This window comes from Sceloporus occidentalis, unplaced genomic scaffold (assembly GCF_023333645.1).
Source record: "Sceloporus occidentalis isolate IW3139 unplaced genomic scaffold, rSceOcc1.0.p SCAF_9, whole genome shotgun sequence".
Lineage (NCBI taxonomy): Eukaryota > Metazoa > Chordata > Lepidosauria > Squamata > Phrynosomatidae > Sceloporus > Sceloporus occidentalis.
Window position 1 is genome coordinate 47,299,606 of NW_028316989.1, and position 21,853 is coordinate 47,321,458.

General features: G+C 42.0%; 1 protein-coding gene across 2 annotated transcripts; it reads left to right on the forward strand.

Moving 5' to 3' along the window:
• Window positions 1-509: 509 nt before the first annotated feature.
• Window positions 510-20,038, forward strand: CLPX (caseinolytic mitochondrial matrix peptidase chaperone subunit X). 2 transcript variants are annotated; one of them, XM_089539219.1, is made up of 14 exons: window positions 510-708; window positions 2,903-3,063; window positions 4,359-4,476; window positions 9,827-9,981; window positions 10,275-10,434; window positions 12,026-12,067; window positions 13,295-13,471; window positions 15,196-15,360; window positions 15,646-15,734; window positions 16,778-16,942; window positions 17,543-17,842; window positions 18,258-18,350; window positions 18,937-19,043; window positions 19,683-20,038. In XM_089539219.1, exons 1-14 carry the CDS (start codon window positions 636-638, stop codon window positions 19,771-19,773), a joined length of 1,896 nt encoding a protein of 631 aa, XP_089395345.1. In that variant the 5' UTR covers window positions 510-635; the 3' UTR covers window positions 19,774-20,038. The 2 variants fall into 2 exon arrangements, with proteins under 2 accessions (XP_089395345.1, XP_089395347.1); XM_089539221.1 differs by lacking the exon at window positions 12,026-12,067.
• Window positions 20,039-21,853: the final 1,815 nt, after the last annotated feature.

The window sequence follows — 21,853 nt, forward strand, 5'->3', positions numbered from 1 at the left end:
TTTTCTGCCTAAGCCTTGGCTGGATGGAGGCTGCTGCCACCCAGAGGCTAAGCCTCCGATGCACATTGTGGGGAATCCAGGAGTCATCATTGGTCCAAGACACACTGCAGAAATAATCCCGTTCAAGAGTGATTGTTGCTGCAATTGTTGTTGTTGTCCCTGTTATTATTAGTAGTATTATCATTATTATTACCTAAGCTTATGAGCCACAGCTTCTTTCACAGAGTTGTCTCAAAAAAGAATACTTGGATTATTAATGTATTATTGCTGTTGTTGTTTGTTGTTGTTGTTGTTTACTAAAGTTTATGAGCCACGGATCCCTCCCTGACTCACTTTCCTACAATTCCCGTGATGCACTGCGCCGACGTAAGGTCCGCTCCGCACGACGTCCTTGGCCCCGCCCCTTCTCCGTCTCGCCTCTCCGTCTCCACCCAGACTACTCTTCCCAGAAGCCTTTGCTCCCCGCTCGTCCCTTTAATGCGATGGCAGTTCCCCCGCGGTGCCTGCTGGGAGTCGTAGTTTGCGAGGGGGCGTTGAGGGGAAACGGGCCTGTGACGCCACATATGGGTGTCGAGCGCTGAGGAGAAAGAAGAAGGAAGGTGTTTGTGTCTCTTTCCAGCCGCTGAGGGCCCGCCATGGCGGCCTGCAGCACCTGCGCGGCGGCTGCGCGGCTCCTCAGCTCCTCGCTCCCTTCGTCGGCGCGGAGAGGTAATCGAGGCCGAGGCTTCAGGGCCTTGTCTCCCTCCTCCTTTCCCCTCAGGAATGTAGGCCTCGGGCCTCTCCTCCCCCTCAGAATGCCTCACAACTCCCAGGTTACTAAGTATTAAAGAGGGCTTAGGGTCTGTATCGTTTTGGGGCTGGCACTAGAAGTCCCTGGATAACAAATAGGTTTATAACCGCTTTCTAACAACTTGGAAGGCAAGAGATTCCTCCCATTGGTTTTGGGAGCTAAGCAGGGTCAGCCCCGGTTAGGATTTGGGTGGGAGGCCGAGGAGGGACTCAAGCCTTGCCTCTCTTCATCCTTAAAACTGCCTCGGAACATTTAATTGGGTTTTAATGCTTGTATTAATAGGGCAGCGTTGCCTTAAAGGCGCATCATGTTGTCTCTTCAAGGGCTATGAGCCTCCTCTGCCATCATCCTCTCTCTCTCTGACAGATCATCATCTCAGTGTCTCACAAAACTACAGTTCCCAGAATCCCCTGGCATTGCGCCGGGGGGGGGCAGTCAAAGCGCTCTCAAACCGGATTACTTCTGCAGTGTGTTTGGGGCCATGGTTTCCTAATCATTAGGAAGAGCATCACTTGCAGGTAGAGATTGCCATCAGAAGTCAGAGGAAGATGAGGAATGTGAAAGAAGGGCAAAGGCTCTCTTTGAGACCTGATGCTGAGGATGCCATGGAAGGAGACAAACAAGTGGGTCCTGGACCGGATCGAGCCCAGACTCCCTGGAAGCCAAGATGAGTCCGTTGAGGCTGTTCGGCCGCATCATGAGAAGGCATGAACCCTTGGAGAGAATCATGGAGTTGGAAGAGACCCCAAGAACGGCCATCCAGTGCAACCCCTTTATTCTGCCATGCAGGAACTCTCAGTCAAAGCATCCCCATTGACAGATGGCCATCCAGCCTCTGTTTAAAGACCTCCAAGGAAGGAGTCTCCACTACACTCCATTGAGGGAGTTTGTTCCACTGTCAAACAGCCCTTACTGCCAGGAAGATCCTCCTAACGTTGAGCTGGAATCTCTTTTCCTGCAGCTTGCATCCATTGCTCCAGTTCCTGTTCTCTGGAGCAGCAGAAAACAAGCTTGCTCCCTCCTCAGTGTGACATCCCTTCAAATATTTAAACAGGGCTATCATACATCCCCTCTGAACCTTCTCTTCTCCAGGCTAAACATCCCCAGCTCCTTAAGTCTTTCCTCATAGGGCTTCATGGTTTCCAGACCCATCACCATTTTAGTCGCCCTCCTTTGGACACATGGCTCCAGTTCCTCCACATCCTTTTTGAATTGTGCCCAGAACTGGAAAAGACATCAATGTTAGGAAAGGTGTAGAGAAGTAGAAAGAGAGGAAGACCACATGCCAGATGGATGGACTCAGCCAGAGAGACGATGGGTCTGAACTTGCAGGGCCTGAGCAGAGAGGTGGAGGATAAGGTGGCTTGGAGATGTCTCATAGCCATGACTTGAGGTCGACTCGAAGGCAGCTAACAACAACAAAGTTGAGCAACTGAATGGAGACTGTGTCTGCATTCAAACACTTCCACATGTCCACTCATATCCATTATGTGCATTCTCCAGAAGACTTTTTGCACTGGGTTAGAGCCAGCTTTCTGAAGCTGCTTCCCTATTACCTCAGCATTGTTCATAGAGCAAGATTTTGGTTTGATGTCTTCAGCGGTTCTTTATCATTTCTACGTGAAATAATAATGTGTGTGCCTATGCAGATGACACTTGCCTGACAAACTGCCTGGGAGGTTGTTTTCGGAAGATGAGACGTGCAAAGTCTGCCCTTGCTTAGGAGAGCTCTCCCCTTGGCCTTCCATTCCATCATTTAGTGGTTCAAAGGGCTGGACTGCAGAATAAAGCTGTGCCTCAAGGGCCTTCTCTTGGCTTATTGCCCTGGTTCATTAATATGCCTCTTTCCCAGGACATGAACTGAAGGCACTCCTCACCGCCATCCATCCCTTTAACACTTTAGTAGACTTTATACCTAGGCCTTTTGTTTTGCTTTCCATTGGATTAAGACTGAATCTTGTTTTGGAATCATTAATGCAATTGGTTAGCTATGCTGTGGTTACATGTCGGGTTCTATGTAAGATTGGCTTGCTTGAGGGCAGATGGTTTTTAATGTAGGTTCTCTTGTTTGTGTATTGTATAAAGCAAAAGAACTTTTTCTTTCTTTTTCAGGTATCACATGTGGCCGTTCTTGCTTTCCTGCTTTAGGACTAATTGGGACTTTTGAAACTCAATCTCTAAGGACTGTTCCCTTTAGAGCTTTTTCGGAAACACCTGCATACTTTGCTTCAAAAGATGGCGCGAGTAAAGACGGTTCAGGAGACGGCACTAAGGTATGTGGCATTTTCAGTAGACTCTGCACTTAACAGAAAGCAGTTTGCTTTACTTCTCCAATCAAAAAGTGAATGGAAACTTCCATAACCATAGAGACCGCATGAACACAGAAGTTCAGGTCAGACAGCATGCCGAGCAATAGATAAGGAGAGTTAACTGTGAATTGACACAATGCCTTTGTCCAAATTAAGCAACAGTATTTATGCACATCAGAAGAGAAGACTTTTGAAGTTGAGAAGGCAAAAGTAAAGTGAACATTTGGAAGCTCAGATAATGAAATAGATTCTAAACTGCAAGCTAGTATGAGTATGCTGTCTGAATTGAGCCATAAATGAAGCCACAAAAATGGAGTTACTGCTGATTTAATTTGTGGTTCTCTGTTGAAAGATTGCTTCATCTTTTATAGGCAGGGCTGGCATTACTGGTCAGCCTTCCTGGGCATCTGCCTTGTCTCTAATCCTGTTATGGGTGTAGTGCCAATTAGTAGAGCCTCCTGGCCTAGCTTTTCCTAGCTGTCACTACTTGCTGACCTGTATTCTCTGCTTGTACAATTAGTCACCAGTGTGTGGAAATGAAGCAGGAGCTTCCCTTTGCCTTGTGCCCTCCTTCTGGGCATTAGGCCCAATGAGAAGAAGGAAGTTGGCCTACTTAGAGAAGGAGGCCCACTTCCCGAAAACATCTTGCCATGGTCTCCCTTGCAGATCTGGAGCAAGTAGTGTTGCATTCCATGCAAAATGACAAAATTAATATTTCCATATTAATAGGTTTTCTTCAATATTAATGCCCACTACTAATCCTTTAGTGATCAAGCCCATTTCCCACTAGTTTTACAGGGTTACCTACCTTCACTGTAAGTATTTTGCTGCCATGTTTGGGCAGCAAACAGTATAAAGGACAACAAGAGAAGAGAAGGAAGGCAAGGCGCAAGCAGGTGTTTGTAGTGGGCAAACCTTTGATGATTTATTTATTTAGGTATTTATATCCTGCCCTTCAGCCCTAATGGCTCTCAGGGTGGCTTACGATTATTATTTTTAATCAGACAGTTCCCTGCCCTCAGGCTTACAATCTAAAAGACACGAAACAAAAGGAGAAGGGAATGGTGGAGGGAAAGGGGATGAGGTCCAGTGGTTCTTCTCTCTATCTAAGGCCTGGACCAAGGCAGATGGATTGGAGGGAGGGCTCTTCCTTCTTCCTGATAATGATAGTGGTGACGCATGCAAAATGCAACAAATTACCCTAGAAATGTGCTGCCTTACTCTAATAATCAAAATACTATTCTATTTACTTCCATTAGAAAACTGCTGGTGAAGGCAACAATAAAAAGTCAAGTGCCGGAAGCTCTGGCAAAGGTGGAAACCAGCTGCGTTGCCCAAAGTGTGGTGACCTATGCACACATGTGGAGACCTTCGTGTGTAAGTTGTTGCAGGAGGATCCTCTCTAGATTGACTGTCACCATTTTGGTGAAAGAATTGCATTACGTTAATTAGACTTTTAAAAAATCATTGTTTTCTAAATGATAAATTATGTTGCTTCAAGTTTGGCTGTTTGTAAACATGAGCTGATTCTGGAATCGGTGGGGAATTACATCTGAGAAGTGGAATAATCCATCACAGCTACACACAGCATGGGTTCATTGCACTTTACTTATTTATCTTTGGCCCCCTGAGTGTTGTGGTTTCTCTGTTCTATCTGTGGGATGCATCATGGTTGGCAAATAGCAAATTGCATTAAAAACTGCATTGAAAATGCTTACAGCATGCAATCTGATTGCCACATTTGATGGTTTTAAGTGTATTACAAAATACAGAAGCACCAAATTAAGTATCTTTTTGTAATGTGTGGGAAACCGTGGTCTTTCTAACTATTTGTAGCTTCTTATATATTTTGGAGGAACCTTGTTTTACTTGCTGGGCTTTGTCTGTGCCTGTCCCTATGTGTCATGTTCCTGGTTAGTAGGTGGCGTCATAAGAAGCAAGTGTGATTAGTGGCTTTCCACTGTTTCTTCCTTGGTGGGTCCTTTGTTTTCAGGAACTGATATATAGTTATTTGTTCTCTGCCCAAGAGCCTGGACATGTCAAAAGTCTTTTGGGAGATTAGAATTGAACCTTATCACACTGCAGAGCCTGACTCAGTGTTTATTCTTTCAACCAGCAACTTTCAACATGCCTGGAAAGCAGAGTCAGAATGTGGCTTTCTCTTATTATGAATGTTGCATCATCAATATGACTCTACTTCCCCTTAGCAATCAAGATGGTTGGAAATAGATAGTTTCAGTTATTGGAATAAGCCAGTCTATGTGGTACCTACATGTGGGGGTTACAAGAGGCTTAAGGGTTTCGTTCCAACATGCCAGTTGCCTTAGTTTTATTTCTCACATAGATATCCTGTCACCTGTAAGAAAATCAGAATAGTTATTCCTTTTTATCTTCAGAACAACCTTGTGAAGCAGATCAATGTATATGTGAGGGGAGGTTAGTGGCCGGGCGAGACTTGCCCCAAATGAACTGAATAGAACGTATTTTTAAAAGTCAAATATAAAGATGGCACAAATAGTGATAAGAGCAGTAGAAACAAAGCAGGGTGCTTGTCAAAGCCACAGAGAGGACCACCTTATCTTGCTATTTAGAAGCCTATAAAAAAGGTACTTCACAGGACTGAGATGAACAAGGTGTCAAAATGAGATCTCCCTAACTCCAAACAAACAATAGCCAGTAGCTTCTCCCACTCATAATGTCAGAAATGACAAGGCTGAATAGACATATGTGACTTCACAAGCTGCTCTACAACAGCTGAATAGCCTGACATGTAAATAGTATTGTCTCAGCATGCTATACCGGTTTGAGTGTTGGGCTATGACTCCAGAGATTAGGGTTCACTTCTCCGGTTGGCCCTGGGAACCCCCTGGATGACCTGAGAGTCACACTCTCAGCCCCAGAAAACCTTGTGATAGGTTCACCTTTAGGGTCGCCATAAATTGGAAATTACAGTACTTGGAAGGCACCCAACACAAGCAGATTGTCCCACTGACTGAGAATCTCCTGGTGTCTGTGTGGCACAGTAAACAGAAAAACAATACATAAGTGGCATTCGAGTTCCCTTGGGTCAAATGCACATTTGTTTACCAGTTTGTCTCAGTTTTTGAAAACAGCGCAAAGGTCCGAAGCAGTGTTTTTTCATGTGACTAATCTTTTTACGTGCAGGAAGTCATGCAGGACCTAGATGAGCCTGAGGGCATTCCAGGGCAGTGGCAAGAACTGAAACGGTCTGATTGAAGTTTATCCTTTTGTAGTTGTACAACACCAAAGAATAGATATCATCACCTGTACTCTAAGGGGAGGAATAATAGCTGAAGCACTTAGCGTTGTTAGTTTCTCTTTTATTTCTTTGTTTCCAACGGTTCTTTTGAATCTTCTCAGCAGGGCCCAACTATTTGCTGTCTCATTAAGGCAGCATCTGCTACAAAAATCTCCTTGTTGCTCTGTGTTTTCTTTTTTAAAAAGAGAGCCCTAGACTCAGTTGTGGAAGTAAAAGCTTATTTGGTGGGGCACTGATGTGTGGGTTTTGGCAGTGTAAAGAGAGGATACCCATAAATGGGAAATGGGAATGTGATACCCATGGCAAAACTCTGGTTCCTTGGCTTTGAGACTGAATACTTTGACTTGCAAAGGGATACTTTGAAGTACATTTTTGCTGCACAGAAAGAGAAAGGTGGCAGGAACATGGCAAAGTGCCCCCTCAGATTCAGTCTGGGACTCTTTCCAGTTAACATGGCAGTTAGGACAGGAGTACATCTGGGCCTCAAGAGAAAAGCAGCAGAGAGCTTCTCCTATGTCTTTCTGGATGCCTTCTTTGCAGATAGTAAACTAAGAGATTAAGGTGTTGGAGTGCCGACCGAGACTCAGAGGGGGAATTTCATGCCTTTCCAGGAATATGGGGAAATGTATCTTAATCTAGACAGTGCATGAAACCAACGCAGAGATCTGTTTTCTTGATTATCAGTGTAATTAAATGTTCAAAACAAAATGTCTGGCGCATCCACACTTGTTCACATGCCTCTTTCTTATGCGATAACAAGATCTGTTATTAATGTTGTGTGAAGCTGAACTTTGCATGATCTCCTGTCTTTCTTCACTGGAGTTCAGTGCTTTATTTTGGTGTCTGAACAGGACCAGGAGGAAAGTGCTCTGGGTTACAGGGACGATGTGACAGTGTTTTGAGTCTGTGTCTTACCTAGCTGGTGGTCCCCTTTTTAAAAATGATTCCCTGGGAGAAGAATTGTGACAGGCTCCCTTCACAGGTTAAAAGTAGCATGGGATCACAATCTGTCCAGTTGTTTAGGAAGGTATCCTAAGTAGTTCTAAGCCCTACTGCCAAACCTTTACTTTAAACCACATTTTAAAAATAATTTGTTAGAAAACATTTTTACAAAGCAAGTTTTAGGTTTACTTTCCATAAGCCCAGATGATGCACAATCCTACAAACAGTTATGATGTACCTTTGGCATATAACAGTCCAGAGCTGTCCAGTCTAGCTCTTGGTAAGAGATTTTTAGCAAGAAATCCCACCTCCATCCTGGAGCCGAAAAACGGTTTTAGCAAGAAATTCCAGAGGAATACCCTTTTGAAACCAAGGAAACCATAAAAAGGGCTTGGGCATGGAAGGGAAAAGGAAGGCAACTACTCAAGTAGACATGGATAGTTAGTTGCTGGTTTGGTTTTACCTGCTTGAGGGGAGTGTCTTGCATGCGCAGTGTTCCTTCCAAAAGTGATTTATGGAAGAACAGTAGTCTTGCAGAACCTGATTTGCTCCAAAGAAAACAAAACTGAGGTGATCTCCTGCTTATTTATGGATATTTGAAACCACTGGAAGCCAGCCTCCTGACCAATGTATACAATACAAGCCAATGGCAAAACACACCCCATCTGTCATTTAAAAATAGCATGTCAGACATTACTTTCGCGAGTAGCTCCGCTTTCCACAAGAGTTTGGCTTTCTATAACAAACTGACCAGTTGGGTATTTTGAAAGAGAACTGCATCATGCTTAAAGTTAAGGATAGTAGTACTGTATGTGGAGAGATCAGCAAAGCTCCAGATTCAACAACCTGCTGTGTTTGTGAAAAGGCTTGGATGCATTTAGTTAGGACCTAGCTGCCCTTATCGGATCACATTGTTTACTAGTGGAATACCTATAGCTGTACTCGGGGCTGGTGTTCAACCAGTTAAACTGGGGGCGTTCGAACATTTAAAACCAAAGGCTTGTCCGCGTTCATTTGCTTTCTTGTTGTTCTGTAGGAAAACATTGGTGTGGTTACCTTGCTTTGTGTACTCCTTTGAATCAGTTATCTTTTTTACCAAATAAATTGCTGATGCTGTAACCTTTCCACTGTTTATTCACTACATGAACAGAGAATAGAAAACATTGCTTCCCAGGGAAGAAACTTTGTGCCTTAACACCAACAAACAACAATTCTCTTGGCAGTTCTTATGGTTGTACCTTTGGAACTCAAAACTGTGCATACAAATACGTTACACAATAACGGAGCTGAAGCATGAATGTTGATTTGGTTTGGTCAACACACTAAAAATAGTCTTAGAAATAAGAGGCTGGTATCAAAAGAAACAGAGAATGTGTAGTTAGTTATCTGTCCTTGGGAAATGTTCCTGGGCCCCTGTAAGCACCTTCAAATTTAATTTAATATTGGACAAAGTAAAAGGCAAGAGTGACATTTCTTCCTGGAAAATAGAAAGCAGTTGTTGATGTTTTCACCTGTTATCGGCTTAGGGCTCCTGGATCTAGTTACAGTTCACCTGCGCAAATCGGCTTCCAGCTTACTAGTGCCCTGGAATCTGCTTCAGCCAATTCATGGTCCTTGTTTTAGGTCCAGCATTCAGGATTATGGGAGTGTTTAATATGCCGTAGGTATAAAGAGTCCTAAGTAATGGAAATTTCCCTTTTGAACTGGGAATGCAATCCACACCAATAAAATGTCAGCCTTAGACTCTAGATTCAGCTGTATTTGCTTATGAAAGAACTCTTTTACATGTAGAAGCAATAGCTGATATTGACTCTTAGGTGTTCATCTAAATGTCATTTAGAAGCAGCTTGCTAAAGTGTGTGTATGTGTGTCAGTGGCTCCCAAACTTTGGTCCTCCAGATATTTTGTGCTTCATGTCCCAGGATTCCTGACTGTTGGCCATGTTGGCTAGGGCTTCTGGGGGCTAAGGTGCAAAACACCTGGAGGATCAATGTTTGGGAACCACTGGTGTAGCTGTATGCATATTTAAACTACAAAAATGTTTTGTTGACAATACATCTTGCTGCAAAACAGTGGTGGGCAAAGCACACTTTCCAGATGGGACTGTAGCTCCAGTCAGCCTAAACCAGCCTAGTCAGGGGCTTGGCATGCAGAGAGCGGCAGTCCAGTGATAAGTGTAGAGCGCTGCACTTTGCCCATTACTGTTATAAAAGAACTGAGTGATAGATACCACACTTGAGAATATAAAGGAAAGTACACAAATATATTTCTAAACCAAAGTCAGGGAATATTTGGCCCTCCAGATGTTTTGGGCTTTAGCTCCCAGAAGCCCCAGCTGGTAGCAGTCGTAATCCAAAATGTCTGAAAGGTGAAGGAATTCCTGTGTGTGCTCTAAACCATTCAAATTGTACTATCAGTTTGACCTATGTTAATCCACTCCAGTGCGATAGTAATTTGGTTGTTGCCAGGCAGCTCTTAACTCAATTGCTTTTACCGTTTTTGCAGCCTCTACCCGCTTTGTGAAATGTGAAAAATGCCACCACTTCTTCGTAGTATTATCAGAAGCAGACTCCAAGAAGAGCATCATTAAAGAACCGGAGTCAGCAGCTGAGGCTGTGAAGTTGGCCTTCCAACAGAAGCCGCCACCTCCACCGAAGAAAGTACAGTAGCATTCATTAATTGGGTTCAGTAACTGACATTTATTAAGTAAAAGAAAAAAGATTCCAGGAGCAAGTTGCTTCCTAGATGAGGAGAGGAACTCACTACCTTAACGTGGAAAGAGAAGCCAGGAGGTCTTGTTTCATTATAGAAGCCCACCTGCCAACTCTGTTGTGGCACCTTTGCTATGGGATTTTCCATAGTTAAACAGGATTGTACTGGGCATCTGTATTAAATAAGGATCTTTTTAAAAATACTGAGCACCTGTTAATTGTTCTCCTTGTCTGTTTCCCAGATTTATAACTACCTCGACAAGTATGTTGTTGGCCAGTGTTTTGCCAAGAAGGTGCTTTCGGTTGCTGTGTACAATCATTATAAGAGAATCTATAACAATATTCCTGCCAATCTGAGGCAACAAGCAGAAGTTGAGAAGCAAACTTCCTTAACACCAAGAGGTGTGTATACCTGTTCGTGTTGTATGTTCAGATTGCCCGGCCCTGTCATTTGAGCTGTCCTTCTCCTTGTCTAATCATGGTCTAAGCAGAAGAGGAATTAGCAGGGGTTCGGTTGTCATCTCAGTGTTGGTGGTTTGTTTAAAAGAGGAAAAGATCATTGGGATCCATAACAATTTTCTTGGTTCTGACTGATTTTTTTATTAATGCAGTTGAGTATTTACTGCATAATAGAAATTATTAACCGTACGAGAGAAACATATTTAAAATGTGTTTAAAGCAACTGAAAGGGTCTCAGACCAGCTTATCTATGATTAGTATAACAAGACAGCCCCTGCTTTCAGGCCAGTATTGTCTGGGAGGAGAAAAGGGGACCTGGAGGCAAGAAGACTAAAGCAAATTAGGGCAGCAATTAAACCTAAATAATAATTCTTATTATAAGTGGTGGAAACATTCAGGGAGAGAAAGAGTCCATTGTAGGTGACATTTCAGCAGGGCTGATGATGTTCCATCTCTGGCTGTGTCCACTTCATTGAATGGCTGCTACCAGGTCAGTCAACCTTTATTAGGCATTGAAAAACAACATGCATTTACAATAAAACTTCAGGATCGTTATTAAAAATTTAAGCCATAATCTTGTTGCCTCCACCAGAAAATTGGCCATTAACCTGGTAATAAGTGATAACTGGGGAGGACCTTGTGGAGATGGATTTTCAGCAGAGCTGATGGGATGGTCTTGCTTCCCATTTCCTGTGGGGCTGCAGCTGGATAGAGATGTTTATCATGTGCTTACTGTATTCATATTCCACTACATGGTAACTGAAAGGTGGAATTTTTTCAGGTGATGAGTTTCCACAAATTGCCATCATTTAAGTATCTTTGGCACAAAAAGTGATTGGATATAAAATAAGAGGCCATACAAATTCCTTACTGATGCTCTTGTGCCATGCTAGAAAGCGTTTTGAAATCCAGCAAAGTTTCAAAAGCAGTTGCAGGGCATGTTTCTGGTTTTCTTTTAAAATATCATATCCTGTTGCCCAATGCAATCACTGCCAAAGACATCTAATGCTGTTACATTTCAGCAAAGTGCTTTCACAATAATTCTTTCCTTAGAAGAGATTCTTAGTAGAGAGGAGTGTTTTTTAATCCTCTGAATCAGAATTAAGCTGGTTGTCTTACAGTCTTAAATTTGGCTTTCTAAAGGAAAAATTGAGTCTGTAATCCTGTTCTCACTTGCGTGGCAATAAGTCCCATTGAACTGAGTGGGTCTTTCTTCTTAGTGGATATGTATAGTATTCCATTTAAGTGTTTCATTTATGGCAGCATTTTCTTTTCATTCTGCCTCCATTTTAGAATTATAAATGCACACATTATGCTTTCTTTGGTGGAGCGTTTTAAATACCAGCTTTTGTGTGCGTAAAAAGCTCCAAATAAGAGAGGCTATTAGTTTATGAGTATTTGCTGATTTGTAAATGAAATCTGTTGCTCCCTAAACCTGTATTCAGAAGAGGGCAAGAGGTGAAGAAAATGCAATGCTTTTTAAATATATATCTATATCTATATATTGTATTACTGTTTTCATCCTCTCTCTTAGAATTAGAAATAAGAAGACGGGAGGATGAGTACAGATTTACAAGTAAGTGGTCTCTCCTCATGTCCTCCTCTGAAATATCTTCTTTTCGGGATTTAACCATGAGCAGCATTTTGATTATGACTTTGTAGGAAGAAGTCTAGTTCATGTTAAGTTCATAAATAGCCTGCTTGGCCTCATGTTTTCTGAAGTGGTTAAACCTGTATAATTCAAGTGGTACCACTTGAGGCTGCAGATACATGTTCATTTGCTGGAATGCCTCACAAGAAAAGATCCCTACACAGAAAAACTGACAGGTTTGCAGAGTAGGCTAGAATGTTTTTCTTTGATGTCATGGCCTTGTTTTAACGCAACATTAAACCAGGACAGTGGCTTTATTGGCTTGTGTATCATACCTGGCCACTCCTTCTTGGCTTATCCTGCAAAAAGGAGCAGCTAAATAAATCATGGGCCTTCCATCCATGGTTTGCTTATTGCGATGTTGAAACTAGGTACTCTGATTTGTCTTTTCCAGACAAGCCAGCATCAAAACCAACAATGTCTGTGACTTATTGTGATGCCCAGATTAGACTAAAGGGCTTTTTTTTTGTGCGGAAGTACATTCTGAAGTGGTACAATTCAGGCATGGGCTTAACCACCTCAGAGAGAACTGTACCTGTGTGCTCTTAAAATGTGTGTTATAGGATCATCAGGCCTTATATCCCATTGTGGGTGGATGGAGAAGCAGGTAAATGTAGACCCAGAATTTCTCTCATACACCCATGTACCTCTTCTGTGGAGTGTTACCTGTTTTATGATTACATGCCTTAGATTTCTATGAGATGCTAACAGTGTCTAGGATCTAATGTCCCTAATATATGCATGTCTAAAGAGTTTCTGTGCATACGCTGAATGTCCCCACTATAGTTCCCCAGTTAGTGAAGGGTTAAACAGAGATATGCAACTGCTGTGGATCTGAATTCAGAAGTAATCTGACACCTTTTTAAAATAACACATAAAAGTAGTGTGTTGAAATTGAAATTTCTCACTCTGAATTTTAAACACATTATTACTGAGCAGTTTATTGTGAAGCATGATGTTTAAATCTTATGCTTGCCTGTGACACTGGTTATTTGTGGCAGTCCTGTCTTCAGGTGCTATGATTTTTCAGTAGAGGGGACAGTACTCGAAACTGCATGGAACCCTGTTAAATTATGTATTTTCTGCTGACTATCTCAAATCGCTGCAAGAACTCTGTATGATTCTCAGTCAGTAATGATTTGCACATTTCAGAGCTTCTCCAGATTGCTGGCATTAGCCCCCATGGCAATGCTTTGGGCGCATCCGTCCAGCAACAGGTGAATCAACAGATGCCTCAGGAGAAGCGAGGAGGTGAAGTATTAGATTCAACCCATGATGACATCAAGCTTGAAAAAAGTAATATCCTGCTGCTTGGACCAACTGGCTCAGGTATGTTGGGCGCATGGACCCTTGCATCACGTTCAGTTGGACTGTTCAGTGAATATAGCTTTAAAAAGTAAATGAAACAATGTCAGTAGTATTTGAGCAAAATTGTAGAGAAAAATAAGATGTAAAGATTGCCCTGCTGTAGTTCTTGTGAGCAGGACAGCTAACCTTTACTTTGAGTCAGATTTTTTTGTCAGAGAGTGTGATTGTTGCTAGCACAGCTAGCACAGCCTTTTGCTACCTTTACCTAATGACTTGACACAGACAATTGCATTCCAGCAATTTAGGAAGCCAATATGGTGGCCATATTTGTAACCAGGGCAGATTTCCAGAGGCTGCTCCAAGGCCTACATGACCATGTTGTCTGGATTTTGAATAATTTGGTATCAACTCGCTTCGGGTCAACTTTGATTTATGACAACCCATCAACAGCCCTGATCAAGTCTTGCAGACTCAGAGCCATGGCTTCCTTGTTTGAGTCACTCTCTAGAATTGGAGGTTCATCTTGAAATGGTTCTTGAATGAATCTGTCATCCTTTCATCTCTATTAGTTTGTTCCTCAGTGTATTGTTTCCACCATCATTTTATTTCTACTCAGTAACTGAACAGTGCATTCAGGGTTCAGAATCTGTCTCTGTCACCTTTTACTTTTGCTTCTCATCTGCCCTTAACTGCTTAAAGAGTTTCATCTGTCAACCATTGAGGCTCCTCTTTCTTTTTGGCTGCAGATAGTGTCTTTTTGCATTCCTCTTTGACAGTGTCCCTGGCTTTAATCCAGAGTTCTTCTGGCTCCCGGTCAATAAGGCTTAACAGTGCAAATCTATTTTTTACATTATCTTTAAATTCTACAGGGATGTTTTCCAAGTTGTATCTTGTCACGATGGTTGAATAATAACCACTTGTAAAGGCTTCCATGTTTTTGTGCAGCATTCTTCTGTTTCTGCTAGCCCATATTTTCCCATCTCTTTCAAAGCTTTCGGTTGGAACGCATCTTGTTCCTAGACCAAAATAGAATTCACTTATCTGAGAGCTGATTATGGATTTATACACAGGCCTCGTGAATCCTATATACACGGGGATTTGATTTTTGCCGTTCGTGACAAATGAACACTTCATGGCTGGCTTCTGAAGAAGGAGAGATTCACTTTGAAATCCAGAATGGTTGCAACAGCTGAAAGAGACCGTATTTTACATGATAATACAAATGCCCCCATATCTAGTTTTGTATATGTAATGTAACCTACGTGTAGATAATCCCTTAATCTGCTTCTCAGTTAGAATACAAATAAACTGATGGACTTCGTACTATACCTTGCATATTAGTAAGAAAATTGTTGTGCATTTTGTTTGCTTTGTGATGACACATCTTTTTGAACTACAATTTTTTAACAAATATATGAGAAGAGTATTGGAGTTGTGTATGAGTAAAATGTAATAAATGCAGATGTGAAATATGCACAACTTTATTGGATTAGAACAGTCAGATTTCTGAAGTAAATACTGTAAGTAGTTTATTGTATCCAAGGGTGATAACATAGCAATTCAAAACAGACATGAGCAATGAAAATAAGACTAGCAACTGTCTAACTTTCCTTAAGGACTTCTTAGCTGTAGAGTGAAAGACCGGTGTAATAATAGTTGCCTTTCTGGGAGATGGGGTTGTTTTAAATTGCATTTCTATATTACAAAAATTGTTAATAACAGACCATTTAAAAAACAAAACCTAGGTAAAACCCTGCTGGCGCAGACTCTTGCTAAATGCCTGGATGTCCCATTCGCAATCTGTGATTGTACCACTCTGACTCAAGCTGGCTACGTGGGTGAAGATATTGAATCTGTCGTTGCAAAGCTACTTCAGGATGCAAACTACAATGTAGAAAAAGCTCAACAAGGTAATGGCCACATCACAACCACAAGCGCAGTTAAAGAGTGTGTGCTTTCTCCCCTTGGGATTCCTAATTATGTTGCACATCTAAGTATACTGTATAATTGGTTCCTTATTGTATAATAGGTTCCTTGCAGTATTTGATGTGTTCTTTCATTCAAGGTGCATGTTGTTGGTAGCATTTCATAATACTGTCACAGCCGGTGCCTTTTTATAAAGATGGCCATCTCTGTGTATAGATCATACTTTCGCAGTCCAAATGCTCCTCCCATTAATTGTCTCTGATTTACAGGAATTGTTTTCTTGGATGAGGTGGATAAGATTGGCAGTGTACCTGGCATTCATCAGCTGCGGGACGTGGGAGGAGAAGGCGTTCAGCAAGTGAGTGTTGGGAGCTTTGTTCCTTGTTTAGCGAAGACCACAAAGCCTCTGTCGCACTACAGCTATTGTCTTGCTCTTTCTTTGAGGTTAAGAGTCATACTCATATCCCTGCCAGCCTGAGGACTGGCAGTATCTTCTGTCAGATCCACACAGTGGTGAAAATACAGGAAGGGGGATGTTCCTGATCTGCTATTGATTGAGGCTGCTGAAATCCTTCAATTTTACATTCTGATATTTTCACATTGCTGCAAAAACAAACCTCCATAGAACACATGGTTTGCATTGCTGCTGCCCAATATTTGTCCTGCTTCAAGGATGTCACATGGAATTCCTTGAACCATGTGTTTGAGGGATTGAGTAATGTGATCTCCTTGCAGAAGAGAACAGTGGAACACATTCCCTTGGAGTAAGGTGGAGTCACCTTCTTTGGAGGTTTTTAAACAGAGGCTGGATGGCCATCTGTTGGGGGTGCTTTGATTGTGTATTCATTCCTTCATGGCAGAATGGGGTTGGACTGGTTGACCAACTCTATTATTCTATCAAAGGCAAGCATTAAAAGCTCCCCCCGCCACCTCTGTTTTTCTGTGGCATGGACTAATATTTTGGGAAAGAGAGTCGGCCCCAGGGGGAATGGTCTCCTCAGTCTTCCCAGGCCTTAGGAGTGCCTTGAATTGTCTACTGTTTTGTCAGGAAGGTCAAATCCTTCCCTGCTCTTTTTCCCCCTTGACTTTGGCAAGGCTGGGACATGGATGACTTCAAAGTTAATCCAGCATGGTAGGCAAGATCTAGGGACTGGGGACTGTTTTTCCTGCACTAAGAGTGTCCAGCCATTCCAGGTAATCCAGAAGTGACCAGATTTTTTTGTGCTTTCTGGAAAAAATAGGGGTTTTTTGGTAGAAAAAAATAACTTTGGGGGCCTTATATTGCTCTGTGGGTTTCCCATAGTCATTCATTTGGAACAAGGTGCTGAATTAGATAAACCTCAGGGTCTTATGTTCTTAAGTGTGGAAAACATTGTTCAGCTCTCTCTTGTTTTTCTGAAGGGCTTGCTGAAGTTACTGGAAGGAACAATAGTGAACGTTCCAGAAAAGAATTCCCGCAAGTTACGTGGGGAGACTGTGCAGGTTGATACCACCAACATCCTCTTTGTAGCTTCTGGTGCTTTTAACGGCCTCGATAGAATCATCAGCAGGAGGAAAAATGAGAAGGTAAGAAGAAGCATAATTAAAATTAAACACTTTAGCTCTACAAGGTCCCTTTGTGTTTTTAATTAACTGGGTTATAGCAGTCAACAGTTGTGTTGCTGGGCTAAGTCTAATGTTCATACTACCTAGAGCAGAATATTTGAAATGAATGGTACTTAGGTTGCTGGACATTAACAAATCCCAATAATTTCAATGGGTCTATTGTAGCAAGGATGAATGTTGGATTTACCCATTGTCTGCAGAATAAAAACCACAGGCATTTTGTGTGTGCAGTAGCGACTGTTGACTTGCATTGCAGAAACGCTGTGTTGAAATGCTATTATTGAACCAATGGGCAACTCACATTCAGCCTAAACTTTCTCACACGGTTTTGGCAAAGCTTCTGCTCTGAGCTCCTTGTGGAGAGAATGGGATAGATTTGTAACAAATTAAGACTTCACATTTTTGTGAAGTATTTTACCTTTTTGCAAGTTTATGTAACAAGCTGGTCACAAATTTGAGCATCTATCATTTATATCTGTATTCACATGCAGTTCATCTCAATGTAAATGAAAAACATCAAGTGTGGCTTCCTTATTAATCTCAGAAACATTTGTCTTGCAGTACCTCGGCTTTGGAACGCCTTCAAATCTGGGGAAAGGCCGAAGAGCCGCCGCAGCTGCCGACCTGGCAAACCTAGGCGGAGAATCCAGCACGCAGCAAGATATGGAAGAAAAAGACCGCTTGCTTCGGCACGTAGAAGCACGAGACCTGATTGAATTTGGCATGATCCCAGAGTTTGTGGGGCGCTTGCCGGTGGTGGTTCCTTTGCACAGTCTTGATGAAAAAACACTTGTACGGATTCTGACAGAGCCCCGGAATGCTGTGATTCCCCAATACCAGGCACTATTCAGCATGGACAAGGTCTGGCATTTCTTTTCTACTTGACACTGAGCATTTTTTTGTTACAAAATCATTTCAAAATGCTGATTTAGAAGAGTGCTATTCCACATAGTAGTCCATGGACTAGTGCCAGTCTGCGCACCATTGGCTGCCAAGCCCTGGAGCGTTTCCAGGAAAGAAAGGAACATTTGTAGCCATTGGGCACAAATGCTGTACCAGTCTCTGACACAGAAAAAAAGGCCCTGCTGGTCCCCTGCATCAAATAGGTTTAAGAAGCACTGGTTTAGAATACCAATTGCATTTAAAGATGCATATCACTATTTCAGAATGTTAAAGTCTTATTACAATTGTCTAAGTGAATTTTCATGGAGAAAAACAACATACGTTTGGAAACGAACCACACATGCAAAGGGTAATGTTGTATTATGTCTTCCAGTGTGAGTTGAACGTAACAGAGGATGCGCTGAAAGCTATAGCCAGATTGGCTCTAGACCGCAAAACTGGTGCAAGAGGTCTTCGGTCTATAATGGTAAGAAGTAGCCTCTCCTCACTGATGTCAATCACATGCAATGCAGGCATTGGCTTGCAGGTTAAAGGAATATTTGTTTCCAGCTACTGCAGAATTTTAGAAATTGGTTCATCGAGGCAGGCAATATCAATAGCAAGTACATTTCTATACTGCTTATCAATAAACTAGGACTACCTAAGCAGTTTGCAGTGTGTAAGCCAGTTGCCCCCAACAAGCTGGATACTCATATTACTGACCTATAAAAGGATGGAAGGCTGAGTGGACCTTGGAGCCTTCCTCTAGGATTGAATTTACAGTACAACGTTGTGGCTGTAGTACCAGCGCTGAACCATTGTGCCATCAAGGCCACTTTGTAAAACAAAATATGAGTACATATTACTCCTCTAGAAGGAAGATAATTCACTGATGATATTAAGGGTATTTATGGCTGAGGGAGCAGCATTGTGATATAATTTCTAATGAGTGGGAATCCAAAACCCAGACAGGACTCCTGGTAGACCATCCATTAGCAGGTATGCCACCACACAGTAGTTGTGCAAACCTCCATGAAGAAAACTTTGGTGCCTTTTCTTTCCTTTTCCCTTAGGAAAAGTTACTGCTGGAGCCTATGTTTGAAGTACCCAATTCTGACATTGTATGCGTGGAGGTTGACAAAGATGTTGTGGAAGGGAAAAAAGACCCCGGATACATCAGGTAATGTTCAGTTTCCAGCACTGCATTAGATTGATTGCAAAGTCAGGCAAGACTTCTCACAGTTAGGATCCTTCAGAACTCTGTGGTTATGTTTTTGTAGATGTTTGAGTAGATGCTGCTCACAGTAGGGTGACCCTGGGCATTTAACACATTCTATAAATGGAAAGTAATAGCAAATGTGGGCTGGAAACAACTTCTGGGCCACCAGATGTTAGTTTGCAAGTCCCACCAAATCTGGAGGGCCACACATTGCTGTACCTTCTATAAAGACATTCTGTGCTCCTTTGATACAATTCACTGGGACCATTTTTTTTTTGTGGAGGTTATTCAAGCCATTGGAAGCTGTGCAACATATGGTTTTTTTTTAGCAGGATAACAAAAGATGTAATGAAAATGTGGATCTTATTAACGTCTTAGAACAATAGGCAGCAGTATATTATGTAATATAACCTGTGATTTTAAGCAGCAGGATGGTACAGAGATAAGTGTAAAAAAAAATCAAGCTACAGAAACTCTGTAGATGAGACTGAGCACCTCTTTGGATCCCAGCCTCAATGTCCACATTCTTTGCATTCCAGAATAGCTTTTCTGTTCTGCTCGTTATTTAAAATATTTGATCCTAATTATCTTTCATCACAGGGCTCCAACTAAAGATGCTTCAGAAGAAGAATATGACTCAGGAGTGGAAGAGGAAAGTTGGGCTCGGCAAGCCGACGCTGCAAACAATTAAAACACTGTCAGAACGATCTGCAGGAAATGCACTTAAATGTTTTCCTTTTATTCTTCTAAGACCACACTTGGCTTTTGCCGCCGATGGGGTAACATTGGATCTCTCCCCAATGCAGTACATGGTCAGAAAACGCTAATGGAAAGCAGATCATGTATTTCTCGTAACATCACATTGATTTTTTTCCAACACTCGGACTTCAGCAATGTATTATTCAGAAACGAATTGTATACTACATTTTGTTCAGTTAAAAAACAAACACAAGTAAGCTTTTTTCTTTTTCTTTTTTACTCCTGAGCCAAAATGCTGTTGGGATTGAGGGAAGTTGCATAAACACTTTCTCCACAAAGTCTCTCCTTGGTGATCTTCAAAGTGGCAATTGGGGGCCTCTTATTTTACACACTGGAGGTGCTGCAGAGATAAAAGCACATAACGCACACATGTGCGTCTGTGACCTGCAGCATGTTCTTCCTCCATTATACAAGATATTTCAGTTGATGTCAACAGGACTCTGTTGGCAACCTCTCTTCTCAGCCTGGGCCAGCTGCAATTGATACCATGGCCTTCTTGTAACAATGGTATAGTTATGCAACCAGTTTGGTTTGGTTAAGTATAGACAGTCTTGAGTACAAGCAAACCCCATTTAGGAGGCTGCTGAACTTCTTTGTTCTAATTGCATGATACAAATTTGATCAGTTGCATGGCACAACCCTTCCTTAAACCAAGGGAAGGGTTAGTGGTGAGATTTTTCAATCCAAAGATGGTGCCAGGGCTGTAAACGGAGTGAATCATTGTGGAAAAGGTAAGAATTGGAGGGTCTTTGGGGAGGTACTGGGCCTCACATAAGTCCCACGCATAGACACACAATGCACTAGAATGGTTAAAGGGAAACCATTTGGCTCATCTCTTCTTGAAACGCAGTGGGTGCTAGAAGTGCGTTGTTACCTTTATTATGGAAACTGCCTTTGGAGACTGGATTGTCAGCATCTTAAAACAAGGACAGTTTCTTTCAGGTCCACAAACTCCATAGCAAGTAGATAGAAACCGGCAGATCTGCTCCCAAGTAATTAGCTCTTGAATTATGGTTTTAGAACATCTTGCACCACTTTACTAAAGCAGTGCGTTGAGTAATTGGGTATATTACCAAAGGCTTCACTAATATTTACTCACTTTAATTCTATGTAGAAGGGGGTAATGAATCTTATATGAGAACAAGTAAACCAGGAACTTGCCGCACCTTCCTTCGAGGGAATAAAGGTTTATAGGGAGAAATAGGCCATAGAACATTTAGAATTCTATGCCAGTATTTTAATATAGTACTTTTAATGAACATACTGGAAACCTCCTCATGCATCAATTTTTTGGTGCCGGATATTTTCCCAGCCTTCCTTCTTACAAAGTTTTAAGAGGTAAACGAAAATAACACACGTAATTGTACAATATTCTTTTTTCCCATGTGATCAGTTGTGACTGTTTGCACAAAATCCTTATTTAAGTGATGAAGCTTAGACTACGGTCTTGCGTCTTGTTCATTTTAAAACCTCCTAGCGAAGCAAAGGTTGCTTTGTTTCACAGTCCCCTCGATGCTTTAGTACAGTATTTGTAAAACAACAACACAAAAGGACTTGTACGTTTTTTTGATTTCTGGAATTAAAACTCTGTACATACATCTATGTTTGTGTCGGGTGTGTCTTAAAAGCTGACTGGATTTGGTTCCTGCTCGCTTTCTGAGTTAAGATGACCTTATTCATCCAAAGAATCAACTTGGCTCCTGAAGGGCTGGGAGTCTTTGAAGAGCAGCTGTGCTGCTTGGTTTTTAGCCTTATTCCAAACCAGTTGAGCCTTTGGCATGTTTGCTGGTGTGAAATTATGGATTTTGGGGGGCAGCGTGGCTGCGTTACGGAAGAATTTGTTCTTCCAGACTTTCACCTGCAGTTGTGGTGGCATGGAAGTGTGTGGAGTAATATACTATGTGTGTGTGTGTATATATACAGACACATACATATACACACACATACACACACTTGTCTCTCCACATTCACTAGAGTTGGCACAAGACCCCTGTGAATCTGGAAATAAAGGT

What these genes read in the sequence shown, in the direction of transcription:
- CLPX (XM_089539219.1), top strand. Translation starts at nt 636, where the DNA reads ATGGCGGCCTGCAGCACCTGCGCGGCGGCTGCGCGGCTCCTCAGCTCC. An exon ending in GGATGAGTACAGATTTACAA is followed by an intron (nt 12,068 to 13,294) that starts GTAAGTGGTCTC and finishes TGCACATTTCAG; the next exon opens with AGCTTCTCCAGATTGCTGGC. An exon ending in GCTTGGACCAACTGGCTCAG is followed by an intron (nt 13,472 to 15,195) that starts GTATGTTGGGCG and finishes AACAAAACCTAG; the next exon opens with GTAAAACCCTGCTGGCGCAG.